Source organism: Pyrgilauda ruficollis, unplaced genomic scaffold (genome assembly GCF_017590135.1).
Source record: "Pyrgilauda ruficollis isolate IOZ18807 unplaced genomic scaffold, ASM1759013v1 scaffold8, whole genome shotgun sequence".
NCBI classification, from domain to species: Eukaryota; Metazoa; Chordata; class Aves; order Passeriformes; family Passeridae; genus Pyrgilauda; species Pyrgilauda ruficollis.
The window spans coordinates 3303125-3327411 of record NW_024529932.1 but is presented as its reverse complement, the minus strand read 5'-3'; the positions used below and the strand labels follow the sequence as shown (position 1 = coordinate 3327411).

Sequence of the window (24287 nt, the reverse complement as noted above, 5' to 3'; positions counted from 1 at the left end):
GTGTATGTAGTCTTCAAGAGTGATTTGCAGTAAAATAATAATTTTTTTTTTAAACTTGTGCACACATTAGTTAAAGGCACTATTTATAGCAGCTAGAAAATCTACCACTTTTGAGAAATCAGCCTATTAAAGACCAGAGTAAAAGCTGCATCAGTCTTTAACCCTCTTACCTATATATTTGGTAACTGTGCATGATTTTCCCACTTTTTGTAAGTAACACAAAAATTTCTGTCCTATTAAAAGAAACCTTTTAAACATTAAGAAAATCGGTGGTTTGCCCATAGTGTTCATTTAGTAGTGGTTTTTTTTGAAAGTATATCTTGGGGTGGTGATACTCTGAGAAGTCTTCACTCTAGTTAGAACTATCTACTTCAATGGTGGTAGAAAAAAGTCTGCTTTTTTTGCAGTTTACATCAAATCAACAGGAGATGTGAATTTCTTAGGGAAGAAGTTGGTTTATATAATTAAATCCATTCCAGGATTTAAAGTTGTGGTAACTCATACCTCATCCCAACATAGCTAGGCTGCAAAATTGGTGAGAAAACATTTGACTTAATTATGTCAGTTTTGCTGCTTCTGAATCTTTAAGATTTTCATGCCTTCAGCATATCTACTCATGAAATAAGCTTTTTTAGTATGTTCACCTGAAAAGTTTCCCTTAGCTATGGTTTAAAATGCCTGATATAGTGCCTGATCTATTGCATTTCTAAAATTTATTTAAACCAAGAATTTTTTTTTGCAGTGATCAGATGTATTGCTCTAGAATAAGACACATTTCCATGCCAAATGTCACACTTAAGTTTTCTTGGGGTTGAAGAATACATCTTATTCTCTCTGTATGATACTTTTCAACTAGTAAAATTCTGACCCCAGCCAAACCCGGGTTTTCATGAGCAATCTGGATGGAACGGTGTCCACCCAACAACAAATAACAGCCAACCACGCAATTATTTTTAGGCTGTTGACCAAGCTCCTATTCAATTTTTTTTATGGATATCAAAAATTAAAAAATTGATTCCAGCCTTCAGAAGGTGAGACACAAAAAACCACAAGTGTGGTCTGCCTGTCTACCAGTGGGAGGTTGTAATAAAAAAGGAAGTGTAGAGGGTATTTTGGTTAGCAGTTAACCCAATCCATGTAAAGGGGTTTTGCAGCTTTATTGGCCACAAAACTTAAACAATTTAACTTCACTGAAAAGACAGTTTTTCATATTTCCATCTTAAAAGTCTGTTTGGATATTCTTGTTGACCATAACTCATGTTCAGGTGTAACACTTAACTGGATTCAGTAATACACAGTAATGGAGTTGTATTCACAATTAAGGTACTGCTTAGCTGATTGTGCCTGTAAAGGGGCTCAATAACATATTGAAGTTCATATCTATGGCTTGGTGTTTCAAGTACTGGATTGTTCCAGCTAATCAATTAGTGGGTGAAAGTAGCAATAATGACACCAAGAACTTCTATTTTTGTTTTAAAGGCATAATAAAACAGAAATTGCTCCTTTTTCAGTAGACTAGCTGCCCAGCTGAGTGTTTAACCTGTTTTTCTTATGGCCTCTTAGCCATTAATTTAAAAAGATAAAGGCTTTCAGAAGTCAGCATTGAAATTTAAAATTGTGTCTCACATAATTTTGGTAGTCCAGTAAGTAGTACAAGAAGAATTTGAGTGAGTTTGTGTAGCTTTTTTAAATTTTCTGTGTGAGAATGTGATTTTTTTTTTTTTTCATATGTGCAGATAGAGTCAACTCACTGTACAACAGATGAGCCCTAGCCTAGCTACTGTGACATCTTTTAGCTATAGTAATTTAAGGTAATGCTGCTTCATTTAGCCTGTGATGGAGAAGGCTTAAGATGACTTCTATTTGGTTTGATAGTAGAAGCATATAGACAGCATTACCACAGCTCAGAGTCTTCACGATACTTTGAAACACAATAGCCTGCTCATGTGTTTGTATGCTAGACTTAATTGGGTATGTTTTGGTACTAAAAAGGGCTTGTAAATATAAAATTTAAAGCCTGCTAGAGGTAAATGCATTTTAAGGAACAGACATGTAGTTTGGGACCTGAGTGATCCTAAAAAAAGTAAGTTGCTGATCTTCAGTAGAAGAAAACTTTGCAGTTGTGTAGTTTGATTTGTCAGGTTATCTAGACTTAAATACTGCATGAAAGTCTTTGTAGTTTGAATATTTGTAGATATTTTCTTGCATAAATTTATTCCTCTAGGGTAGCCACGGAACATCTTACACTAGAGGTCAGTTTAATCCTGAATTAAAAAAGGGAAATGTGATATTGCCCACTGCCCTTGAAAAAGGAGGAACTGGGGCAAAGACACTGTTACAACAGATAGTAGGAAGAAAATAGAGCTGCTGAACACATTCCCAAGGTTCTTGCTGAATGAATGAGGACCAGGTAATTAAACTGACTTGAGGAATACTTTCTAGCATGGGCTAGTGAAGTTAATCATCATTACTAGTGTTTTCTTCAGTAGTGAAGATGCTACTTAGGAAGGACTTGTTTCTGCAGTGTCTCTTGTTTCAAGTGTGATGTTTTTCAGACTTTTGGGCTTTATCTTTCCTAATAATTGTGCCAACCAGTAGGCTCCTATCATTAATTGCTGGCAGCAGCTTGGTTCTGCAGGGCAAGGGTTATAATTATTAGCTATGGTTGAAAATGCTTGCCCTTTTCACCCTGGGGGAAACTAAGCTGTTGCTAGCAATTAAAGGTAGTTAGCTGTTCCCTGCCTCATGTAAACATTTGCAGCCAGTAATTACTACATCTGAACAGGTTTTTTACCTCATAGACTGTAGGGAACGCAAAAAAACCCAATTGTTTTTGTAAACATCCAAGAGAAATTGTCCCCAGGCATAAAAGTTTGGTTAATTAGTCCAGATTGTCATGCCCTCTCTGTTTTAGGTAGATATATTTACATACTTATGTATATATATATATATATGTTCAGAAATGATCAGTGGTTGATGAGTTCTTGCTCATTTTAAGGTGAACTGTTTGTGTTGATTTGTTTCCTGCTCTGTGTAGAGGTCAGGGATATAGGAAGGTTGATACACTTACTGAAACTTCTCGATCTATTTGCTTTCCCTTCTCTTGAATCTCTCCTTTTGACAGATACTGTTTTCTGATTACCTTTAAATTCAGATTGCATTTCTAAATCAGATCCAAGTTTGCTCATTGAGAACAAGTGTTACTTAGAATTACTTCGGTGCACACAGACTAAAATTTATTTTCAAATGTTAATATTGTCTATTCCATCTTCTAATGTCTGTCTAAATAATGAAATCTTGACCTAGTAATCCCCTAATGTTTTATGATAAGTAATGAAAGGAAAAAGTGTTCCTTTAGATTCATCCCATGCTTAATTTCATTTTTTAATACAAGTAAGTAAAGAACTACTGAAACGTGAATTCATATTGTCTCTGTATGATCTTTCATAAAGCCTAGAATACAGTTTCATCCTGTTGTCTGGAATCTGAATCCTGTTGTGATCAAAATAGCCTTCTTCCACGTAGACTTATTTCTTCTTTTGTTTTGGTTCTCCTTTTCAAAATATTTGTAGACAGCCAGTTATTATGGAAGATTAGAAGAACCCTTTGTGAATGGAAGTATGTTTGGGCATTGGCTTGTAGTCCAATAGTCTGAGACAGACTGTGCCCCTGCGCTGGGTAGAGCATGGGGGGAGAGAGAGAGAGGGGAAAGCTTCTGGGGAAACTGTTACTCTTCATTATATTGTTTCCAATAGTTGGTCTAAGAAAAATTACATACTGTATTCAAACCCTGCCCTAAAGTCCAATCTTGCTTGAATGTCCAGCTTCTCAGCTCTGATGGCTTTGCAGGTTAGGATTTTAGTAGTCTTTCTGACTTACCTCTTTACTGAGATAAGTTGCCCAATAGTTGAGTGTTTCTCCAAATAAACAACAAATATTTAGATCTACCATGATCAGGTGTGTGTTTGAACTGCAGGAGGATTTTGTGCTACCCATCACAGATTTCTAATTGGTGTGCTAAAATTCAGTCTTTTTTATTGTTGCTAAGTTTGGTTAACTCCTCCGTGGAGTTTGCCTTTGGTAGTTCATAGTCCATGTTGGTATCCTTGGGGGTTTTGTTGTTTTCTTTGTGGGTTTTGCGGGTTTTTTGGAGGGGTTGGTTTGATTGGGTTTTTTGGACAAAGTTACTGTTGACTCTACTGAGTTTTAATTATTTCCAAAGTTTTCAGCCTAAAAGGTTCCAGGGAAGTAGAGAAGAGAATATATTCAGGTTTTGTTTTTGCTACCATTTTATGGTAGTTTTGTCCTGTGTTTTACGAATTGTTTCTGTGTGAGTGGGAAATCTTCTCCAGTTAGATTGTTGCCTTGTTTCCTGAGGTATAGTTTCTAAAGTGTGTATGAAGGTATATGTTGCTAAGATTTCTCAAGTGCTAGGTGAAATAGATACCTGAACAAAGGTAAGTTAAGCTTTGATTACTTAGAATGATCTATATCCAGATGATAGTTACACTGTCACATAAAAATGCCCAAACAAAATTCCACAGTAAAAGAATACTAGCCAACCCCTGCAATTTGATCCAATTGTTGATATAATTAGCATAAAAGGCCCTGATCTAAATATGCGCAGATGTTAAAACATTTCTTTTGGTGATATTTTCTATCTAGGTAGATACACATAGGTTTGAAAGCACAGAGAAATCTTGAAAACTTCTGTACTTTACCTGTTTGAAAGTATTTAACAGATTTTCTTTTTTACAGTGTGCCTTTTGAATTTAATGTTCATATCATTCTTTATAAATAGCTCAATTTGTAGAGATCATTGCCAATGTAATAGAAATGTCACTGTTAATGAGGTGCAAGTAATTCCTGCATGTTAACTTCCTCAAATGTGTTTTATTTTCTCATTTTTATGACAGCTCCCAATGCATTTGTCATAGTAATTCTTGTCTGTTTTCACTTAAGACAGTAGTGGAAATTATTTTTTTTAAGTTCTAACCCAAGCAGAAGTATTTTTCTCAGAGTTCTGCTGCAATTGGCTACTCAGTTCTACTTGATTTTTAAAAGCAAATTTTCAGGAGATGAGTCATGTCAAATTTGAATTTAAGATTTGTTTGGTAGAAATTTCAAAGGAGGTGTTCATTATTATGATGTGATTGAAGGTATTTATTTTGAAAACATGGATTTTTTTTTTAAAACAGTTTCTCATTTGGACAGAATTTCCAAATTTATGTGCATATTTCAGTGGCTGACTTGTAATGGATGGATTTGCTTACAAATAATTAGTAGTCCCTGAAGTTTATTTTCTTTTAATTTTTTTAAAGCATTGTTTATTGTAACCAAATAGTCAGGATTGAAAGGAAACAGTCTCAGTTAAATTTTACTTGCAAATTGTTTCCTATTCCACCAATCCAGAATCATATCGCAGTGTAATACTTACTTTAGTGTAGCTTTAGATGAGGGTTGTTAGGAGTGGCCTGGTTTCTCTCCTTCTTTTTCATAGCCCAGGAAGTATCGACTGGGAATGCTGGATGAGAGGATAGTTCCGGTGGGATCAAAAGCAAGAAAATCAAAGAACCCTATTGGCTGTCTGGCTGACAGGTGTAAAACAGGAGTACCCATCAATATGGTTTGGTGGAACAGAGTCACAGAAAACAATTTACAGGTAAAATTATTTTTTACTAGTAATTTTTTCAGTATTTTGGATGTTTATTTTCAATTCTGGAAAATGTTAGAGTTACTCAAAGTATGAGTTAAGATCAAAGATTTATTTCACGTGATAGACATAGTGGTCCTTTAAGAGAGTGATTTGGAGATATTTAATTAGCTTCACCCATTGTTGAGCTATATACGTTACTTGATTTTGGTATAATCCGAGGAGAAGAAGTGATCATTTAATGTATTCTAAAAACAAACAACCACAATCTTTTAATTCTCACCTGAGGAGGATTTCTACTGGTAAAATTAGTGATTGTTGTTAAAATGATTGACACAATGCAAGTAGATGCCCTTAGTACAGCATTTGAAGACATTGCCATCATGATCAGGAAGTATAAATTCTTAATTTTTATGTTGGGGTAGTTTATACTTCTCAACTTGTTTTGAGAAATGTATGCTACTCTTACCATTATTTAACTTTATGCCTGAATCTTCTTCAGCTCTGTAAGAGGGGGGTGGTACAGCTTCATTTGAATATCTCTTTACCAAAGTAGTAGGTAATGCTTGGGATGAAAATGAAGAATAATTCTAGCCTAGAATTGTCCCTTAAAGTGGAGTTTAGATGGAAATTATTACAGTGGTGGGAACTGTACCACTGCTGCTAATACTGTTTTTACTTGTGTAGTGCTTTTGATTCCTCAGAGATTGTTATTTTAGTCTTCCTATGATGGTTGTGTTATTTTTGGTGTTTTCTAAGTGAATGAAGTGGGTAAATTGATAATAGACTTCTAATTAGAACTTGTGTCACTTCAGGATTTTCTTTCAGTTCACTGAATTTCTGCCATGTGAGGGCCAACATGATGCTTGTACAAGCTCCTTTCCACACTGATACTAGTTTTGTGTTATTTGATGTTTGGACATCTTTGTTACTGAAATGAACAGTCATGGGCAGCGTGATGTAGGCAGCATGATGCTATGTTGTTTAGGGACATTTGGACCTTCAGTCTGTCTTAGCTCTTTTGCTGCTGGGGAAGCAGCATAGTCACTGATGGAGAAAAGATGAAGCTTAAAGGAAACATTAGTAGAAGGACCAAGTAAGCTTGAAGGACAGTGGTGAGAGCCTGTGAAGCAGTACTGTTTTGAAGGGAAAGAAGATTGACAAATTGAACTTACTGTGTGTATCTAACACTGAATGTAAGTTGTAATTAAAGACAGTTGTTTCGAGAAGAGAGAAGCAGAAAATTGGTCTTTAGTTGTCAGGTGGACATTAATGGGCAAAAAAAGTTCTGTTTGCACTCCTGTCCTCTGTTTTCTTGCTGTGCAGTGATGCAACAAGCTTTGTTGTTAATCTACTCCATTTAGATTAGACGCAAAAGGACTTAATGCTTTTGGAGGCTGGAGAGGCAGTGGTCTGAACCTTGAAGCTTCTTGCCAGGAGCAGGTGTCTTCTCAGTACCTGTGCACTCTGAAGTGGTGTTCAAAGTGTGGCACAGGGAAGGAAGCTCAAGGACTCCATGCTTTCTGAGGTTGGCAGTGTTTGGGACTGGCTGCAGAGCACATAGCTTCTGAAGGGTACAGTTCCAGGCTCCTTTATTGCACCAGAATCCTGGCTACATAATTGATTTAAAGTATGTGTGGCTTAAGATTTTGCATTACATGATACAGTTTTATTGCTTCCCATGGAGATGTGGGCTTTAACAAAGCATGTATGAGCACATGTGGTGGAAATATGAACAGAAGGATGTGCCAGCCATAATAAATAGAATTGGAGGAGAAACAGGAGGGATTGAGAGCAACTGTGGAGTCTGGCAACACTGAAGAAGGAAAGGTGTTAAAACTTGCATTGTAAAATAATTTAACTGTTACTCCTGCACGGCTATGAATTCATAGTCCCGATCTGTTTTGTTTAAATATGGTGTTACACTTACATGATTAAAAGTGAAGTCTGCAGAGTGAGTTGAGCTATGGGTTGTGTATTAAAAAAGAAAAAAACCCAAATCAAAGTTTGTTTTATAGTGATGTATCCCACCTTATATTAGGAAATGTCCTGAGCTACTATACTACCACATGATATATATTATAATAGCAAATGGTAATCCTCCTTAAAATAGTACTATCGATACATTTTAGTCATGCAGATTAGTTCTTACTCACCATCACTAACTGATTCTTTGTTTCTTAAGCAAAAAATAATCATAGAAATGAATTTTTTCAAGTATGTTGCATTAGGATGATAGACCTTTGGAATTCTAGATATTTTTACAGTACTTTGAAGGATTTTTGTTAAAGAAACATGAAAATATTCCAAATCTAATTTTAAAGTTTATTTTTTAGTGAATCTACTTGCCAGTTGTAACAAGACTTCACTAACAGTTTTGTCTGAGCCTGTATTCTGGTTTATAAACCAGTAAATCTTTAGCTATGAAATTTTACCCAGTTTTAATGCAATTGACTCTTAATTCTTCTGCAAGAGCAGTAGAGTAACATAAATAATAATGTTGGCAAACTGAAATTTATCAGAGCCTATTGTTAGAGTGATGTGATGACTTGTCACAGTAATTATAATAACGTAGCATGTTACACAAATTCAATGGTGGGATAGAAAGATTTGCTTTGAAGTCCTTGGCAACCTCCCATGTCTTCTGAGTTGCTCTGACATCACAAAATGCATCCTTTCCTGATGTCATGGATCTCAAGGAATCCTTGGAGGAATATATCCTCATATAGAGCCTCTGCCCATTAAAAAACAACAAAGAAACCCCAAATCCCAACAACAACAAAATAATGTTAAGCTCAAGAAAGACTTCTGCATGTTTCTTTATTCCTAAGAGATACTATGAAAACTGTGCCAAAAATAGACTGGTAAAGGAGTGCCCTGCTTTATAGCATGGTTGTGGGTTAGTGGTGGTTTTCTGTAACCGTTACACGATTATGTAATTTGGGATGTCAGAACAGATCAGCATAAATTTGGAAGTGAAGGAGAGCATAAAAAGAGAACAAAGAAGCTTGTATCCAGTTTCTAGCATGGTAAGTACATTAGCACATCCTTCTGAAATCAAATGAGATTGGCCTACTTTTTGAGTTAGGTAGCTGGCTTTGGGCTTTGGCTGAATGCGGAACCAGAACCAAACTAATGAAGCTTGGCCTCTGAAGCTGATGTGGTGTCTCTGCTGCTGCTGTACAGCTGTGTTGAGAGATGCTGAATGAGAAATGAGAGAGAGCAGTGGTTTCCAGTATTCCTGTGGGATCCCTGCATGACTTGCCAAAGGCTTCATAACTTGTACATCCCTGTATTCCAGCTCATTTCTGTACTTAAAGGCACTTTGAGGATTCATTTATTAATTAGTGCAGCAGCGGGGCCTTACAAGTTTAACAGTGAGGAGCATAAAGACAAATCATGTGTATCAAAGTTCGTAGCTGATGAAACAGTAATTTTGATTTTATTTCTGGATTACAGAAATCTGTTATATACAATGCCACATGCTGCTGTGTAGTCTTTTCAGTGATGGTCTTCAGCCTAGATCCTTGGCTTGCTCTTTGCTTTCATCTGTACATTCTTTTAAGGACCCTTGAATTGTTTTGGAGTGGCTTTTTCTTATTGTACTCATAGAATATTTTGTTTCTTCCTCTCCATTCTATTATTTTCATTTTATTTCTTTTTAATGCCTGTAAAAGCATAAAAGCCACCAGACAAATTCTGAGCTGACTGGTGACACAAATGAGTAGTTTAATAGTCCTGGCCTCCTTTTGTACTTTTTTGGTTCCATTTTTAGTAATTGCATCGTGGCTAAAATCAGCCTTCATTTGGACTGTATTTATATGTGCTTTATAAAAAGTGTTTTTTCACTCTGATATACTGAAGTGTAGGAATTGTTTTTGTAAGTGGAGCTGGATGGACTCAGTTTTGCGGTCTGTCTTTGGAAGTGTCTTTGCAAAGCTGACTGAAAAGAGGCATGGACATAAAGAATCTGAGAACAGGATATTTAGATGGAATTTCTTCATGGAATCATTCTGAGAATGTATGATGTATGAATTCAGGTAATAATTAGGGAAGTTGCTTTACTGCTTTAGTTTGACAGCATCTTTGTTAATATACTGGAAGAAGAGGGATGACATTTCAGTTGGCAAGGCTGAGAGGAAAAGGGAGTGATGGCAATTTTAGCAAAGGTATCAGAAGTCACCTTAGGTGGTTTGCTAGAAATGCATAACATAGCTGACGCAGCTGTACTTCCTTCTCTTTTATGTTGTTTATTGAAAACATGTTGATTAGCATATTGAAATTTTGTGTGTGCCTTTTTATGGGACATGAACATTTGCAACTGAAATTAGATTTATTTAACACAGTGCAGACAGTGCTAGTAGGCTTTTTAAAATTGTTTTGGGTTTAGAAGTACATTTGCTACTTTTTAACATCCCACTGTTGCTTAATCATTACATGATTCTTGCATGTCCATTTTTCGGGTTACTCTTGGAAAATTAATAAGAGTTTTCAATACCCATTTTCTCAATGTATTTTACCAATTCCTGATTTATTCTTAAAATTTTAAGCCTCATCTAGCATGAATAAGTTACTTTATTCTGAGATTAATAATTAATTACTAGTTAAATGAAATTTGTTTAAAAGCTGTACTTGTGCAAAATTTAAACACAATACAGAATGAAGAAAATGTTTTCATTAAGAAGATCTAGATTATTTTAATTCTTACAAAAGTTTAATTTTTTAATGTCATCTTGTGAAGTTTGGTAGGACTCTAAAAAAAACTGTGAGAATACTCTGTCGGGTTCTAAAGCATGATTACCATTTGAAAAGATTTTCAAGCTTACTATTGATCCAGATGTAAAGCTAAAACTGGAATTTATACTTTGTATTATGAGTTGACAGCGTGAAAGTAGGATATTTTTTCAGGCCAAGAATATAATACTCTGAATCATTGGCCTCTAAGAATGTGGTTTTCTAATTCTGGCATATTTGCATGGCCATTGCTGCAAAATGGTTATCTACAAAGAGTCAGAACTAATTAAGACATTAAATATTAAAGAACTAATATTAATATTACATTCTCTCAATTAGTTTAGTCACTTAATCTGGCCTCATTATTTTAATTATTTTCATGAAAGAAAACTCTTCAGAAAAAATAATACTTCAGATAAAATGTTTTCAAAAGCATAAAAGTTTTTAAGAACTGCAGCTTCACATAGATGTAATGAATTTAAATGTGGATTGGGGCTTAAGCTTCAGATAGTCTGACAGTATTTGCTAGTTTCGACCACCAATCACTAGAATTTGCTGTATTACTTTGGTTAGTTTATTCTGGCTAGTGACTGTGGAACTTGAGTATTTTTCTGTATTTAGAAAACAACTTGAAGAAGGAAGGATCTTTTAAATTTGTAACCAAAAGTTAAATCACTTTTTTTACCACTGGGGAAAGTCTTGAATTGCTGCTTCATGTTTGTAGCATCACAGAGAAGTAAAAAAGGCTTTCATAGTATAGAGTCTGTCTTCATAAATCAAAGCTGTTTACTCATATACAACATTTTCATCAAAGTTATGTAAAAACAACTTAATCTTACCAGGCTTTGATGCTCATCCTGAATTGTGATATCTAAAAATGGAATGAAACTGAATTTCCTTCAGATTTGACCCATTGCTGTTTGCAGTTCTACAAAATAAACCAGATCAACCCTAGCAAATTCCTGGGTTTGACTCTTTCACGTGGATAAATTAAAACACCTACCAGTTAAAGTGGAGCTCTTTCTTAAAGTGAAGCTGTATTTAAAATTTTTGATGTTTATAGGTAACTTTTAGTAAGTAAGTATCTTTTTGCAAGTAAGTAACATTTTAGTAAGTAACTTTTAGACATGAAAAATGGTCTATGAAAATTTGTAGAATGTGTTTAGATATAAGAAGCATCTCTGTGCTGTAGGAGTTGTTTGAATCAGTAGGTGAAAATGATAGGAGTTTAGCCAGAATGCCATGGATGGGATTTTGGGAACTCTCTCAGTTGCTCTAGGAAGTCTGAGTTGTCTTCCAGAAGGTGTCTTTTTCTCTGCTTGCTTGCTTCTAATGCCATGCCCCCACCCTTGTCTCCTGGTTGACACAGTATTTAGATGTGATAGGGCTGTGGATGTGTCATTGCTGCTTTTAGCAGTGGAAAAATGTGGATCTTGTAGTTCCTTGGAATTACGTTCTTTTAGCAAGATGGTGCGAATTCTGTCCTTTGCTCTCCCACTTGTTTTGTTTGGTGACTATTTAGCTCTATCACTGTTTGGAAAAGTTGTACTTTACCACCTTTGTAATTTTCTTCAGTTTCAGTGCACATTTCGCTGAATGGTTGCATGACAGTTTTTATCTAGAGGAACACTATTCTTAGTTATTCCTGTACCTAAATTCAGATAAGTCCAGAGTATCACCTTTTGAGTATAAATCTGTCAGTTATGTGTTTTCAGTCTGTATAATTCAACTTATCATTTGTTTTGCTGTATTACTGTATATCTTAACATGTTTTCCTGAGCTGTGGTTAAAGAGTTTTAAAATTCATGTGAACTCTTTACCCATTTAAATGTTTTACTTCACTATCTGCATATTTATTTGTAGCTGTTCCTTCCATATTCAGAAACATGCACTTGTAAGATGACAAATAAGGTGATAGTTGTTATCATAAAGTGGATGGTGGTAAAAATTTACTGTGTGATTAAAGGTAGAATATTTTTGCTATTTGTTTTTAAACCTGGGCATTGTCTTTAATTTTCCAACTTTAATTGTCCAACTTTCCAATTTGAGAACCTTCTTTATCGCTGCATTGAAATACATTAATACTATGATATTTGGCAGCAACTTTGAGAACCTTCTTTATTGCTGCATTGAAATACATTAATACTATGATATTTGGCAGAAATAATCAAATAAAGGTATTAAAACCCAGTTAACAGAAACTGTTCTCAAATACTTTCTTCACTGTCTAAATTGATGTTCACACTTCACTTTTAATTTGGCACTAACTTATTTCTCTGATGCCACTTTATATTGGTAAAATCAATATTGATAATTTAGCTGACAGTTTATATATTTGGTTATTTTAAAATGGCCTGAAACCAAAGTAGTTTTCTGTAAAAAACAATTATGGATTATCTTAACAGTATCCCTTGTCTATTGGGACAATATCTATTGTCTGTTGCTGTCTTCTTATTTTACCTTACTTGTTTAGACACTTTTGAGAGGTACTGTGCAGATTACTTAATAAACTAAATCCTGTAATTCAATAATCTTCAGGATTTTCAGTGTGTTCATGTAATAATTGATTTTATTTCTTGGCTTAATGTAGTTTTTCTTCCACTCCTGTCATGTGTAATTGGCTGTCCAGTGATAAGCTTTTTGCCTTTTGAGCTTTAACTGGGATTTTCTTTTTCTAACCCTCCCTGCCCCAAATCAAACAAAAAGCCTCACCTCAAAACAAATACCACAATCCCAAACTACAAAACTGTCTGCACTGATTTTAATAGAAATTAGCAATGGTCATGTGTTTGTTTTATGTACTAACAAATACTGGATGTTTGGCCATCATTCTGCTTCTGATTTTTTCCATAGCACCAAATTGGACTTTATTATTACGGGTGCTAGATAAATAAAACAGGTAATTAAATCAGAAGTTACCTTCACAAAAAAACGGAACATACCGATCTATTTGAATAGAGGCAGGGTGACTTTTCTAGTAGGAATAATTTTTAATCCTTTATTTTGAAATTGCTAGTTAGTTTGAGATGAAATTGCTGAAGTCATGGGGGAACAGTCTGTGCAGCTGTGGCAAAGCTTTCTCAGTGTCAAGTCCGTTATCCAACTTGTAATGTAATGCTTATGGAAAGCCTTTTGCAAAATGTTGTATGAATTTGTAGACCAGCTGCTCATATGGAAAGTTTGCTTCTAACACTTCAGACATAAGCTAAAAACACGTCTAAATTTGTTCATGCAGACAGCTTCCAGTATTCTTTGTTCTCTTCAGCAAGCTGTATGTACCTTAAAAATACCCCCTGTACTAGTAGGCCTGTCTAGAAAGTATTTTCTACCAAATAAATCCCTTCTCATTTGAAATAAACATTTAATTTATTATTGTTTTTTAAACAGACACCAAATCCTTCTGCAAGTGAGTTTATTCCTAAAGGAGGATCAACCTCCAGGATGAGTAATGTATCCCAGTCAAATATGTCTGCCTTCTCTCAAGCCTTGTTCTCTCACCCCTCCATGGGAAGTCCTGCTACTGCTGGGTTAGCACCAGGTAAGTTGAGAGTAATGATTTCTAGTGCAGAGCTTTGTTTTGTCAAACGTAACCCTATATATAGTTATCAGATTTATCAGGTATAAATGTAGACACCTCCTACTTCAGCTCTTAATTTTAAGGCAATCATTAAAAAGCAGAGGAACTTTGGATTTATATTCCAGTAGTATGGAAATCACACTGCAGGCTGTGAAATCTGCTCATCCACAGCAGCACTGAAATTAATAACTTACTCTGCTCTTTTTGGGGAAAAGGCTTGCTGAGTTACAACATACTGTGGTAAGTCCTAACTGGTTCTTGCCAGAGCAGTACCTGAAGAGGATTTAAACTACCCAATAGTCTAGAAATGCAATGTAGTTTACAATGCATATGATCTTGGTTTACTACACACCAATGTGCTCTTTTTATTTGTTTCTAGACTGTGTGATGTAGAAGTATTTTTTTATTATTAATGAGGACATAAAAATCTGGATTAAAAACACAAAGTAGAAGATAAGCTAATTCTATAATACTGTGCCTTACAAAATAGTGTTAATTTTTATTGTATCTGTCACATGTAATCTCACTTTTAAGACTTCGAATTTATAGTTATTTCCCAGGTTTAAAACTCTTACTGAAATGTGTTCCATGCAGTCATGTAATTGAGTGACAGATTTTTTTTTTTTACACATTTGAAAAGTTCAATCCCTTCATGCATCTTTTAGTCTTCTGATCACAAGGTGTTAACTTAATTCTAATAATGTTGTTTAAATAAAATTAAAGTATTTTAGTATATTTTGTTTAAATAAAATTAAAGTATTTTTAGTATATAGCCATCAGCAAATCTGGATATTTACACTGCAGATTCTTTAATGAGTTTCTCTATATACTTAAACCTCCAGCAGTCTCTTGTGGCTACCAAGAGGCATTAGGTAATTGCCAAAAGGCAGATGGGCAAATGCTATAAATTACTTTTTTAAACATATCTTGGCAATTACTATTTATTAAAATGAACTTCACTCTTTTCTTGATGCCAGTGTCAATGTGAAAGAAGCCAGAATTTAGCTTGCATGTGAAAACATAGCAGAGCAGGCTAGGAAAGTGATTGATACTTCTGCTGACCAAATAAATGAACATGTTGTGGTACTGTCTGCTTGATCCTATATTGTGCTGTACCGTCTTATTGGAAAACTGTTGTGTTTATATGCCTCTCAGCCTTGTCACCTGGATTGAAAAGTGTATAAAGGATTAAATAGAATACAGTAAAATGATCTACTTTTGGAAAGTGTCCAGTGGGGTCTCAGAGGGATCCTTCACAGTCCCATTTCTTTACTATCTGTAAGTAATACTTGAAAGGATAAGTAACACTGATGAAAGAGGTTCACACAACCATTTCAGGTCCTAGAAATAAATGTAGATACCAATGCTGCATACTTTCTAGCCTCAAATACTATTGTTTGTTTATGGACAAGAGGGATGGGGGAGTGTTCATAAGAGGTAACTTCAGGCAGAGTTGGCTTTTTTCCCTGCTCTTCCTGCACAACTGAAATGAAAATATAGTTCAAAGTAGGGACCTTGGTTGGATTCTCTGAATTTTTCTAGAAGCTTTTCTTCTCTCACTGAGTGCTGAATTCTCTGAACCTAAGTGCCCTATGTAAATACTGCTCACAGACATTTATTTTTATTTAAATGTCAACATTAAAGCTGTCAACAGGATCCATCCAGAAAAATTCCTGTTAGCTCAAGGTCAGTTAGGAGGTGCTCTTTCTAGAAAATTAGGCTCTTAAATAAGAAAGCTATATCTTTGTGTGGGGAAACTTCACCACTTAGATCATACTGGGTAACAGAATAAAAAAATACTGAAATACATTCTGATGTTGTCATGAAAAAATGGTTGAGATATGTTAGGTTTCAATAAGTGAAAATAAATTCAAATAAAAGCTGTGTAAAGAGTTTATAAGAATTTTCCTTTGAATAAATATAAATCTCCTTCTAGTTGAAGGGTGCATACTCTCCAGTAGAATAACTTTGCAGATTTAAGTATTTATGTGAGATTAAGATTGCTTATTGTAATTTACAGGGTACTGGAGGAAATCAAAATTTCATGAGAAATAAGGAAATGTAGTAGGAGTATTTAAGTCTTCCGTAGTTTTATTCACCCATAACAAAGTAGGTAAATTATGAAAACAGTCCTTTGATTTCCTTCTTGTTGATGAAAAAAATGTAAGTTCTTTCACATATCTGAGATTTCTCTAAAGGTAGGTGCAAATCAAAACCACTTTTGACATCTAGTATTTCTTGTCCATATTTGTTCTGCCTGTCTTGTTAACCATACTGCAGAAATACTGAAAAATATGACAGGGGAAGTCTAAAATACTTAGTGGGTAACTTGTTGGATCCATGCCTGGCGTATTGATTAGGATGTAGCATGGAAGAAGGTTACTCCTGCATTCACATGTTTACTTATGTAAGTGCCTTCTAGGGTAATCTCAACACAGAGTCATGTTCATCTTGGTGGCCTTTAATAGAGTATGGAAATAGAGTGATATGAAGTGCAGCTTACATAAGTGGTGGGAGAAAATTGTTTCACTGAAGAGTTGTAAACAGATCTCATTAACCATTTCCACACTCTTTTTCCATAAACTCCCCTGAATACTACCTTATTGCTCCTCTTTCCTTGCTAGCAGACACACCCTGTTTGTCGTTTTGTGGGAAATCTAGTAAGAAGTTGACGATCTTCAAATAGCACTTTTGCTTACAAGCTTATCTTACCCAGTCCTGCATAGCTGTATTAGAGTATTAATTTCATTAAAATATGCAACAGAGTGTATGAAAGAAATGAATGAATGTCATCGAAGTGATAAGACATCATTGCTGTGTTGAACTTGAGAGAGAACATATGTATAGCCCCCAGTATTCCAAAATGTTTAGGTTATACCTAAAGAATGATGCCTTTGTCACATCAAATGGAAATGACAGCAAATTGCTGTTGCTTTTATGTTTAGTCCAAGTCAGGTTCTGAGCTATGCAGAATATAGGAGATGCCATTTCTGCTGCCAGTCTGAACCTGCAGGCTTAGGAGCCAGGAGGGTTGAAGGTGTTTGCTTGTGTCTGGTTGACATATCTCCATTTGTGATGAGCTGCAGGAATGTAGTTTTCAGAGCCCACAGCCCCAGCTGGAGATGGAGCACTTTCAGCTGAGGTGGTTTGTGTGGCTGAAGGCACCAAGAGCTTGTTCCAGCCTTCTGGATCAAATATGGTGCAGAGGAAGTTCTGCAGCCATTCCAGAATAATGTAAGAACAGAAGATGGCAAAGAGACTCTACAATTGTCTTTTTTTCCCAATTGAGACTGAAGGGGAAGAATTGATGATTCTAATTATTTAGGGAATGAAGCAGATTTAATTAACTTAAAAATACACAACTGCAATGCTAATGACCTGATAGAGAGCTTACAATAACAAGAAATAGTTAATGAACTTAAGGATGCTACTTTAAGTTCTTGAAATAATCTGGTATTATAATTTACTTTGCTTTGTCATTCTTTAAAATTTACCTCGTAGTCTGGGGTATCTCTAAAGTTCAGAACATTAAAATGTTAAATGTTTAATTTTTCACCTCTGAATGTGTTACAAGCATTAGAGGCATAGGGATATGGTTGTAAACTAGTAAATTTGTAGGCAAAACTTGAAGGTTTTTTAAAACCTTTAATGTTGTAGGCCAGCTGATTTGCATACACCTGAGCTTAATGAAATCCTACTTCATTAAGTTGTGAATTCTCATTAAATCAAAAAGTTGTAGGTACTGAGTTGTTAAGAAATCATGCTTAATGCCCTTTGATCCTGATTATCTGTGTGAATTATTAGCTAGCTTTTAATTCAAATACATTGTGTGCTACAAAGCTTTATTAGAAACATTAATCTCATAAAATGTCTTTGGGCATTGTCTTAAATGCATGTCAAAGTCTGCCATTTCCCTTTCCTCAGTCACAATGAAACTTCAAAAATAAAAAACAAGGCAATAAATGAAAAGATGAGAATAAAGAAAGATATGTAAGTATGATCTCTCTCTTTACAGAATAAGAAGGCATCAGGAGCTGCAGGTGTGTGTAGGTAGCCTGCACATTCACTGTGAATGTTGGGAAAAGATTTTGAAATCCCACAACCATTTCCATGTTGGTGTGACAACACCATGACAGCTGCATACCGTGACACCTCTTTTTAGATAGAAAAATGAAAGAAGCCCTTTTCCCTTGCAGTTCATCTTTTAAGATTGTGTTTGACTTCTTCATGAATTATATTAAGATTCCCCAAGACAAGGAGTGGAGAGGGACTATTTGAAACAGGCTTTTTGATGTCTGTCATAGTATTCCCGTTGGCATTTGAATTTCAGTATAGGAGAATCTTGAACTCTCTCATAGGGAAAGCCTAATATTATTTGTGAGTGAGATATGTATATACATGTGTATATATATATGTGTGTGTATATATATATATATGTATGCAAATCATAAGTAGATTTTTTAAAGCTCATTTTTTCTTAGGCCTATAAATAAATAAGCATTTATATAAACTGTGCTATTAAAACCAGCCTAATTCTGTGAGGTCTGGTTCCATTGTCACTATTGTATGTTTAGTAACATCTTTTTTCTTGAGTATCAGTCAGTAGGAATATGTAATCACTTGTTAATAAAACGATTTTTCTTTTATTTTCCTCTAATTCCATTTGTTATGATTAAATATTATTAGTAGTATGCTTTTAATTGATTGAAATACTAATGAAGTTAGTGATATCTGCTCGAGTTTGTGCACTCTATTAGCTGCCTGAAGTACTTAAATATGCATAGTTTCACTGTATTAAGTTTTTCCTTTTTTTTTTTTTTTTGTTGTTGTTATTTTGCTGGGTTTTCAGTAGTTATTTAGATTGTGCAGAATGTAATGCAAGTCTCTCAGAAGAATCTGTCACCTTCAATATTTGTTGTCTCTACCTGTCCATACCCACCACGGCAGTAGGAGCAAAATTCTTGTAGCATGTGTAGTATGTTCTAGTAGAATAAAACCAGACTGTAGTCAAGCTTCTTTCATCTCCTGAACTCACTGTGCATATTGGCAAATGAGGAGGCCATATGTTCTACCTGCCAGATGATTTTCACTGAACTCTCAATGTCCTTTCAAAATGAGACCTAACTACATTGGAAGGCCATCTAAAAGGATTTGTATGATGCTGTGATCCTTTTCTTTCAGTCTTGCATTAATACCTGTGCAAAGACATTAAGGATTTAGGTAACTGTTCTTTAGCAGGAATAATTTTTTTAAAAAAGTAAGTCTTAAAGTGGAAATTGTTTGAAATTGTATCTGTAAAAGTCACTAGAGATCTTTTTTCTTCTGGGAAACTTGTAGTAGAAGGTCACAGTATAATTTTAGAAAGTTGTAAGTCTTCACTTTTCTGTAAGGCATTACTTACTGTTTTTTACCTATAGTGTTTATTTGAAAGCAGAGAGCTCTTATTTTCCGTCAGTATGTATGAAGGCTGCTGAGTTCTTATTTCATGATCCCTACACTTGGCTGTATTATTGAGTTACTCTTGAAGCCATTTATTCCTGTCTGGGTTGGGATGATGTGCTTGTGAGGACTTCAGTGAATACTGCTTTATTGAAATAGAGTGAAAAAGACATGTCAGTAACTTTCCGCAGATGAAGAGAATTCTTAGTTATCATAAACTAACTGTAAAGTTGCTTCAGTTTAATGGCCATTTTAGTTATCCTTCAGCTTTTAATACTAATACATTGTTTCCTTTGAAACTGATCTTTTCCTCCAGTGGATTAAGAATGCATTTGTGTTTTAGTCTTTTGTTAAAAATGTAACAATCTTTACAGAGCTGTTGAAATATTGAAGTATTACTCAGTCACTCAAGGTGATTTGTACCTTAATGAAAACTTACTTTCTTTTGTAGCATAAATTGGTGCTATCAAAATACGTAACATTTTGCAGTCATACAGTTAGTCTCCTAAAAATCTGTCCAGAAATTGTTACCATTAGCAGTGCCTATTATAATTAATTTTTAAGTTAGTACACTGGTCAGCAATATTCTACAAAATTGCTTATCTACAGGATGTGTGTACGCACATGTACATGTATTAATACGATGAAAAGTTCTAGCCTAGAAAAGTGCAGACTTTTTTCTTTCATATTCTTAATATTTTACAGTTTTATAAAAGGAGTAAATTACTTAAAAGACACAGTTAAAAAGAAAGGCATATGGTTTTACCACAGTTACAGTTTAAAAATCTTGTTCATTTTGTTGGAACTATTACCTTTTGAGGAACCAAAGAGAATTGTGCTGAATTAATAAACATGGTTTTTGAGATGTCAAAGAAGTAAATGAAAGTTTACAAATATTCTTTTAATATCATTAGGATAATATAGCTTCAAAGTAATTTTTCCCAAGGTAGTGCTTACTTGTTAATACTGAAACTTACTTGCTTTTGTCTTCTGTTTGAAAAAAGAAAAAAATGAAATGTAGGAGGGATGAGATTACTTGAGGGACATGATACGAGTGTGAAATCACTCCTACACATTACTGATGATGCATTTTGAGAACTTTGCAGAATAACTCATGATTGATAAATAAACTAGTTTATGTAACTAAAAAGTGTGTATGCAAAAAAATTCCTCTCACTTTCACTGGTTGGAGAGTTGCTTAAATTACTCTTGTTACTAGAGTTTACATAATTAATTTAATCAAATATCTGAGTAATAACTAACCATTCTTAATTAGAGAAGAATTCTCAGCTGTCAACAGAATGTTAAATATGAAAGCTGTGTATCTTCTATCCTTTCAAGGAAAAGATTTAGTATGACTAATACAATTCTGACTGTATAGAAGAGAAAGTACATCCCAGTTTGAACTGAGCAAAAATACCTTTCAAAGATGTTTTCCTTGATGTTAATCTGAACACCTGAATATGTCAGATCTTCTGCTAGTAACTCACTCTGCAAGGAGTTTTTTTGAAGGGTTATCTCTTCCTCAGCAGCACCTCGGAATGTCTATTACATTTTACACCTAATTTTTACAAGTAATTTTTATAAGCAAGCACCTATTTTTTTAAGTAAGCAATTCTGAGAATTCTGCATGCAATAACTCTCAAAGTAATTAGACTGTTTGGTAAATAAAAAGTGTGTATGCAAAAGAGTTGCCCTTTTTTTTCTCATTGACGCACTTTGTTTAGAAGCAGAGTTTCTCAGGCATCAGTGGACTTTCCCTATAATATTAAAGGTGAACACCAGCAAATAAAATAATTTCAAATAAATTAGAAAATTCCAACAGGAATGTTTAATAGACTTCATATCATGAGATGTTACCTATTTTTACATATCAAATACATATTTTTGGAGGATGGCTTTTGAATATAATAATTGCAGGAAAATAGGTAATTACTCCCCTGAAGTTATTAATGGTAGCATTTTGTGTATTATTAACACACTTATTTGTGTGTGTGCTGTATTACTGGAGACAGTTATAGCTGTGGAGTTCTAATAAAAGGTACATGCATAATTAGGTGAAGTGAGTTACAGCTAAGCAAACTCCATTGACTGCTCATTAACGGTTAAGTAAACACTCACGTAGTCATTAATATTTTATCTTTTTGCAGTTTAACGAACTAGCATTAGACACAGCATTATTTTGACTTGTCTTCCCTTTTCAGCTACTTATGTTTTTCATTTCAGTTCTTCATTTGTATATTTTACGTTCCTAAGCCCTATTTCTCTGCAAAAAGCAAAGATTTTGGGGAAAAGATATCTGTTCAGTCATGGTCTTACTGTTTTATCTCTCAAGGATTTCTATATCTATATGAAGAGTTAAGTGTCTCACCTGCTCAGAATGTTGTTGGTAGTGAAGGCTGCTTTTCTGAAATTGCTAAATTTTTTTGATGACGGATTTGATCAAAAACGTCTTCTTGTGTTTCTTTAAGGAATGTCATTGTCAGCAGGATCTTCTCCTCTTCATTCTCCCAAAATAACTCCTCATACATCTCCTGCTCCTCGAAGAAGAAGTCATACTCCTAACCCAGCAAACTATATGGTGCCTACTAGTGCCTCTGCGTCTGTCGCTAACGCTGTCTCTCAGCCTCCATCTACTGGCCAGGTTATCCAGAAGGAAACAGTGGGTGGAACAACATACTTCTACACTGATACAACTCCAGCACCTCTCACAGGAATGGTATGTTGGCTTTCAATACACAACTGTCTGGAGTTTGTAAGTGCTGAATTGGTTGATACTACAGATGTTGTTTTTAATGCTATAAACCGCTTATTCTGTACGAAGATGAGTCGTTCTAGTTGTTCTCCAAAAATCACTGAAATACAAGGACCAGAGAAATTTTTATATATTTCTACAGTTGTGTAGAGCTTTCTGGGGTTTTAACACAGCAATAGCAAGAAAGCATTCTATATGTCTCAGTGGATACATACATAATGAGAAAACATCAAAAAGTCAGATTTTTTTTTGACAGGTTAAATAGCTCTTATATTTACAGTGATGGGGAAAAGGCAGTTACAAAACTGTGAAAATAACTATGTACATACATATATACACATACACCTCCCTCTCCCTTGAAATCTTTAGAAGTGAATACAACATAAAAAGATTGTAACATATCTGACAATATATTTGTATCTTGTACTGTACATGAGGATTTCATAGTTGTAACTGAAAGAGTGAGAAAACTCTTCATTTGCTTGATCCTTAAGGACTTCAAAAAGCTTCTTGAAATATTTTATTTTTAGGTTTTTCCAAACTACCACATCTACCATCCAGCTGCACCTCATGTTGCTTACATGCAGCCAAAAGCAAATGCACCTTCCTTCTTCATGGCAGATGAGCTCAGACAGGTAAGATGTTTGAGAGTTTAAAGGAAACTTTAATATCTTGGCAAAAAATAGAAATTCGTTAATGGTAGAACAGAAGTAGACACTTGCAATATGTGCAGTCAGTTTTCCCTGTGGAGAATTTGAAAAATCAAATCTTGTAGTAGGTGGAGTACAACAGAGGGTGGGGGTGAGTTACAACATATATGACTGCAATCTAATCTGCATGCCATGATTTACTATTCAGCTCAGTACTATTACTGATGTGTTTTTTTGGTGTGCATGGGTTTATTTTTGTAGTATTATTTTAAGCTGCAGTACTATTCAGTTTGAAAGTCTCCCACTGAAATGGAAGTGATGCAGGTGTTAGCTGAAGAGCTCTTCTCAGGGTTCATCATCTTAGGGCTGGCTGTTATTAATTTCAGCTTTACTGTAGTAGGTGCCTTTGTCAGTGCCAGCTATAGCAAATATCTTCTGAATCTCCTTCAAGAATTTAGGTATTTTATCATTCAAATTTTCAAGCTGTTGATCTTCTGACCCTCTCTGCCCTACACACTTGCATTAATTCTCTATTTTAGTACAGGTAGCTAATACTTCAAAGACAGTATTTTCTTAAATTATCAAAAAAAAAATAGCTGAATTATAATGTTCAAAACTTAATTTTTCCTTCAGGAACTCATCAACAGACACTTAATAACTATGGCCCAGATTGATCAGGCTGATATTCCTGGTGAGTAAGTGTTTCTCAAAACTCTAAACAGTGATGATGTTTTTCTGCAACCATGTACATTCATCTATATTAACAACCTCTTGCAAAAACTGCCACCTGTTTTTATTTTTTCATGGAGCTTTAATTGTCAGCCTGAGCCATGGTTAACCAAATGCAGTGTTTCAGAAATATGAATTATTCTTTCTGTCTTCTGTTGTAATTTTCTTCTGTTTTGAAACTCCTTAATGGTTGGGAATAGTTCAAATTGCTGAGAAAGGAAAAATCATTAAGACAGTTAAGCCTTGTGAAGAACAGTTTTTATTACTTTGTAGATATTAGATATATAGATATATATATATAGCTATATATAATGTAGATATATTTTTCAAATGTTGTATTTAAACTAGCAAAGCAGTTTGTTTTGAAGTGACTTGGCTGGTATATTAGAGAAGGCTTTGTGCTAGCTGTCAGGCAGAAGAACCATATACTGTTTACTGTGACTTGGCTTTTGGGGAATTTATATTATTCAGCTTGATTTAAACAGTTTTTGCTTGCAGTATCTTATCAAATGTGTGTATAATATGATAATGATGCAGTTAAAAAAAATGCAGTTTAGTGTTTTAATCCAGATGAAGTGCAAGGGTAATCTCTTAATCTGATTTACAAACCTTTAGCACGTCTCTCTCCCTGTTTTATAAACTAGTATATTAAAACACAAAAGACTGAAACTTGCTTTTTTTTTACTAATGAAAGTGTGGTTCTTACTATGGTAGGAAGTCTGCATGGAAATTGGTGCTTATTATTGAATT

The 24287-nt window shown here is 34.6% G+C and overlaps 1 protein-coding gene across 3 annotated transcripts in view; it reads left to right on the top strand.

Annotated features, from left to right (window-relative positions):
• PAN3 (poly(A) specific ribonuclease subunit PAN3) overlaps positions 1–24287 on the top strand; it is an 80272-nt gene that overhangs the window by 30007 nt on the left and 25978 nt on the right. For 2 of the 3 annotated variants that reach the window (XM_041487168.1, XM_041487167.1), the window contains exons 7-11: positions 5501–5662; positions 13775–13925; positions 21875–22122; positions 22689–22793; positions 23442–23499. In XM_041487168.1, coding sequence (XP_041343102.1) covers positions 5501–5662; positions 13775–13925; positions 21875–22122; positions 22689–22793; positions 23442–23499 — 724 coding nt within the window. The remainder of the gene's footprint in view (positions 1–5500; positions 5663–13774; positions 13926–21874; positions 22123–22688; positions 22794–23441; positions 23500–24287) is intronic. The other variant, XM_041487169.1, reaches the window with a different exon arrangement.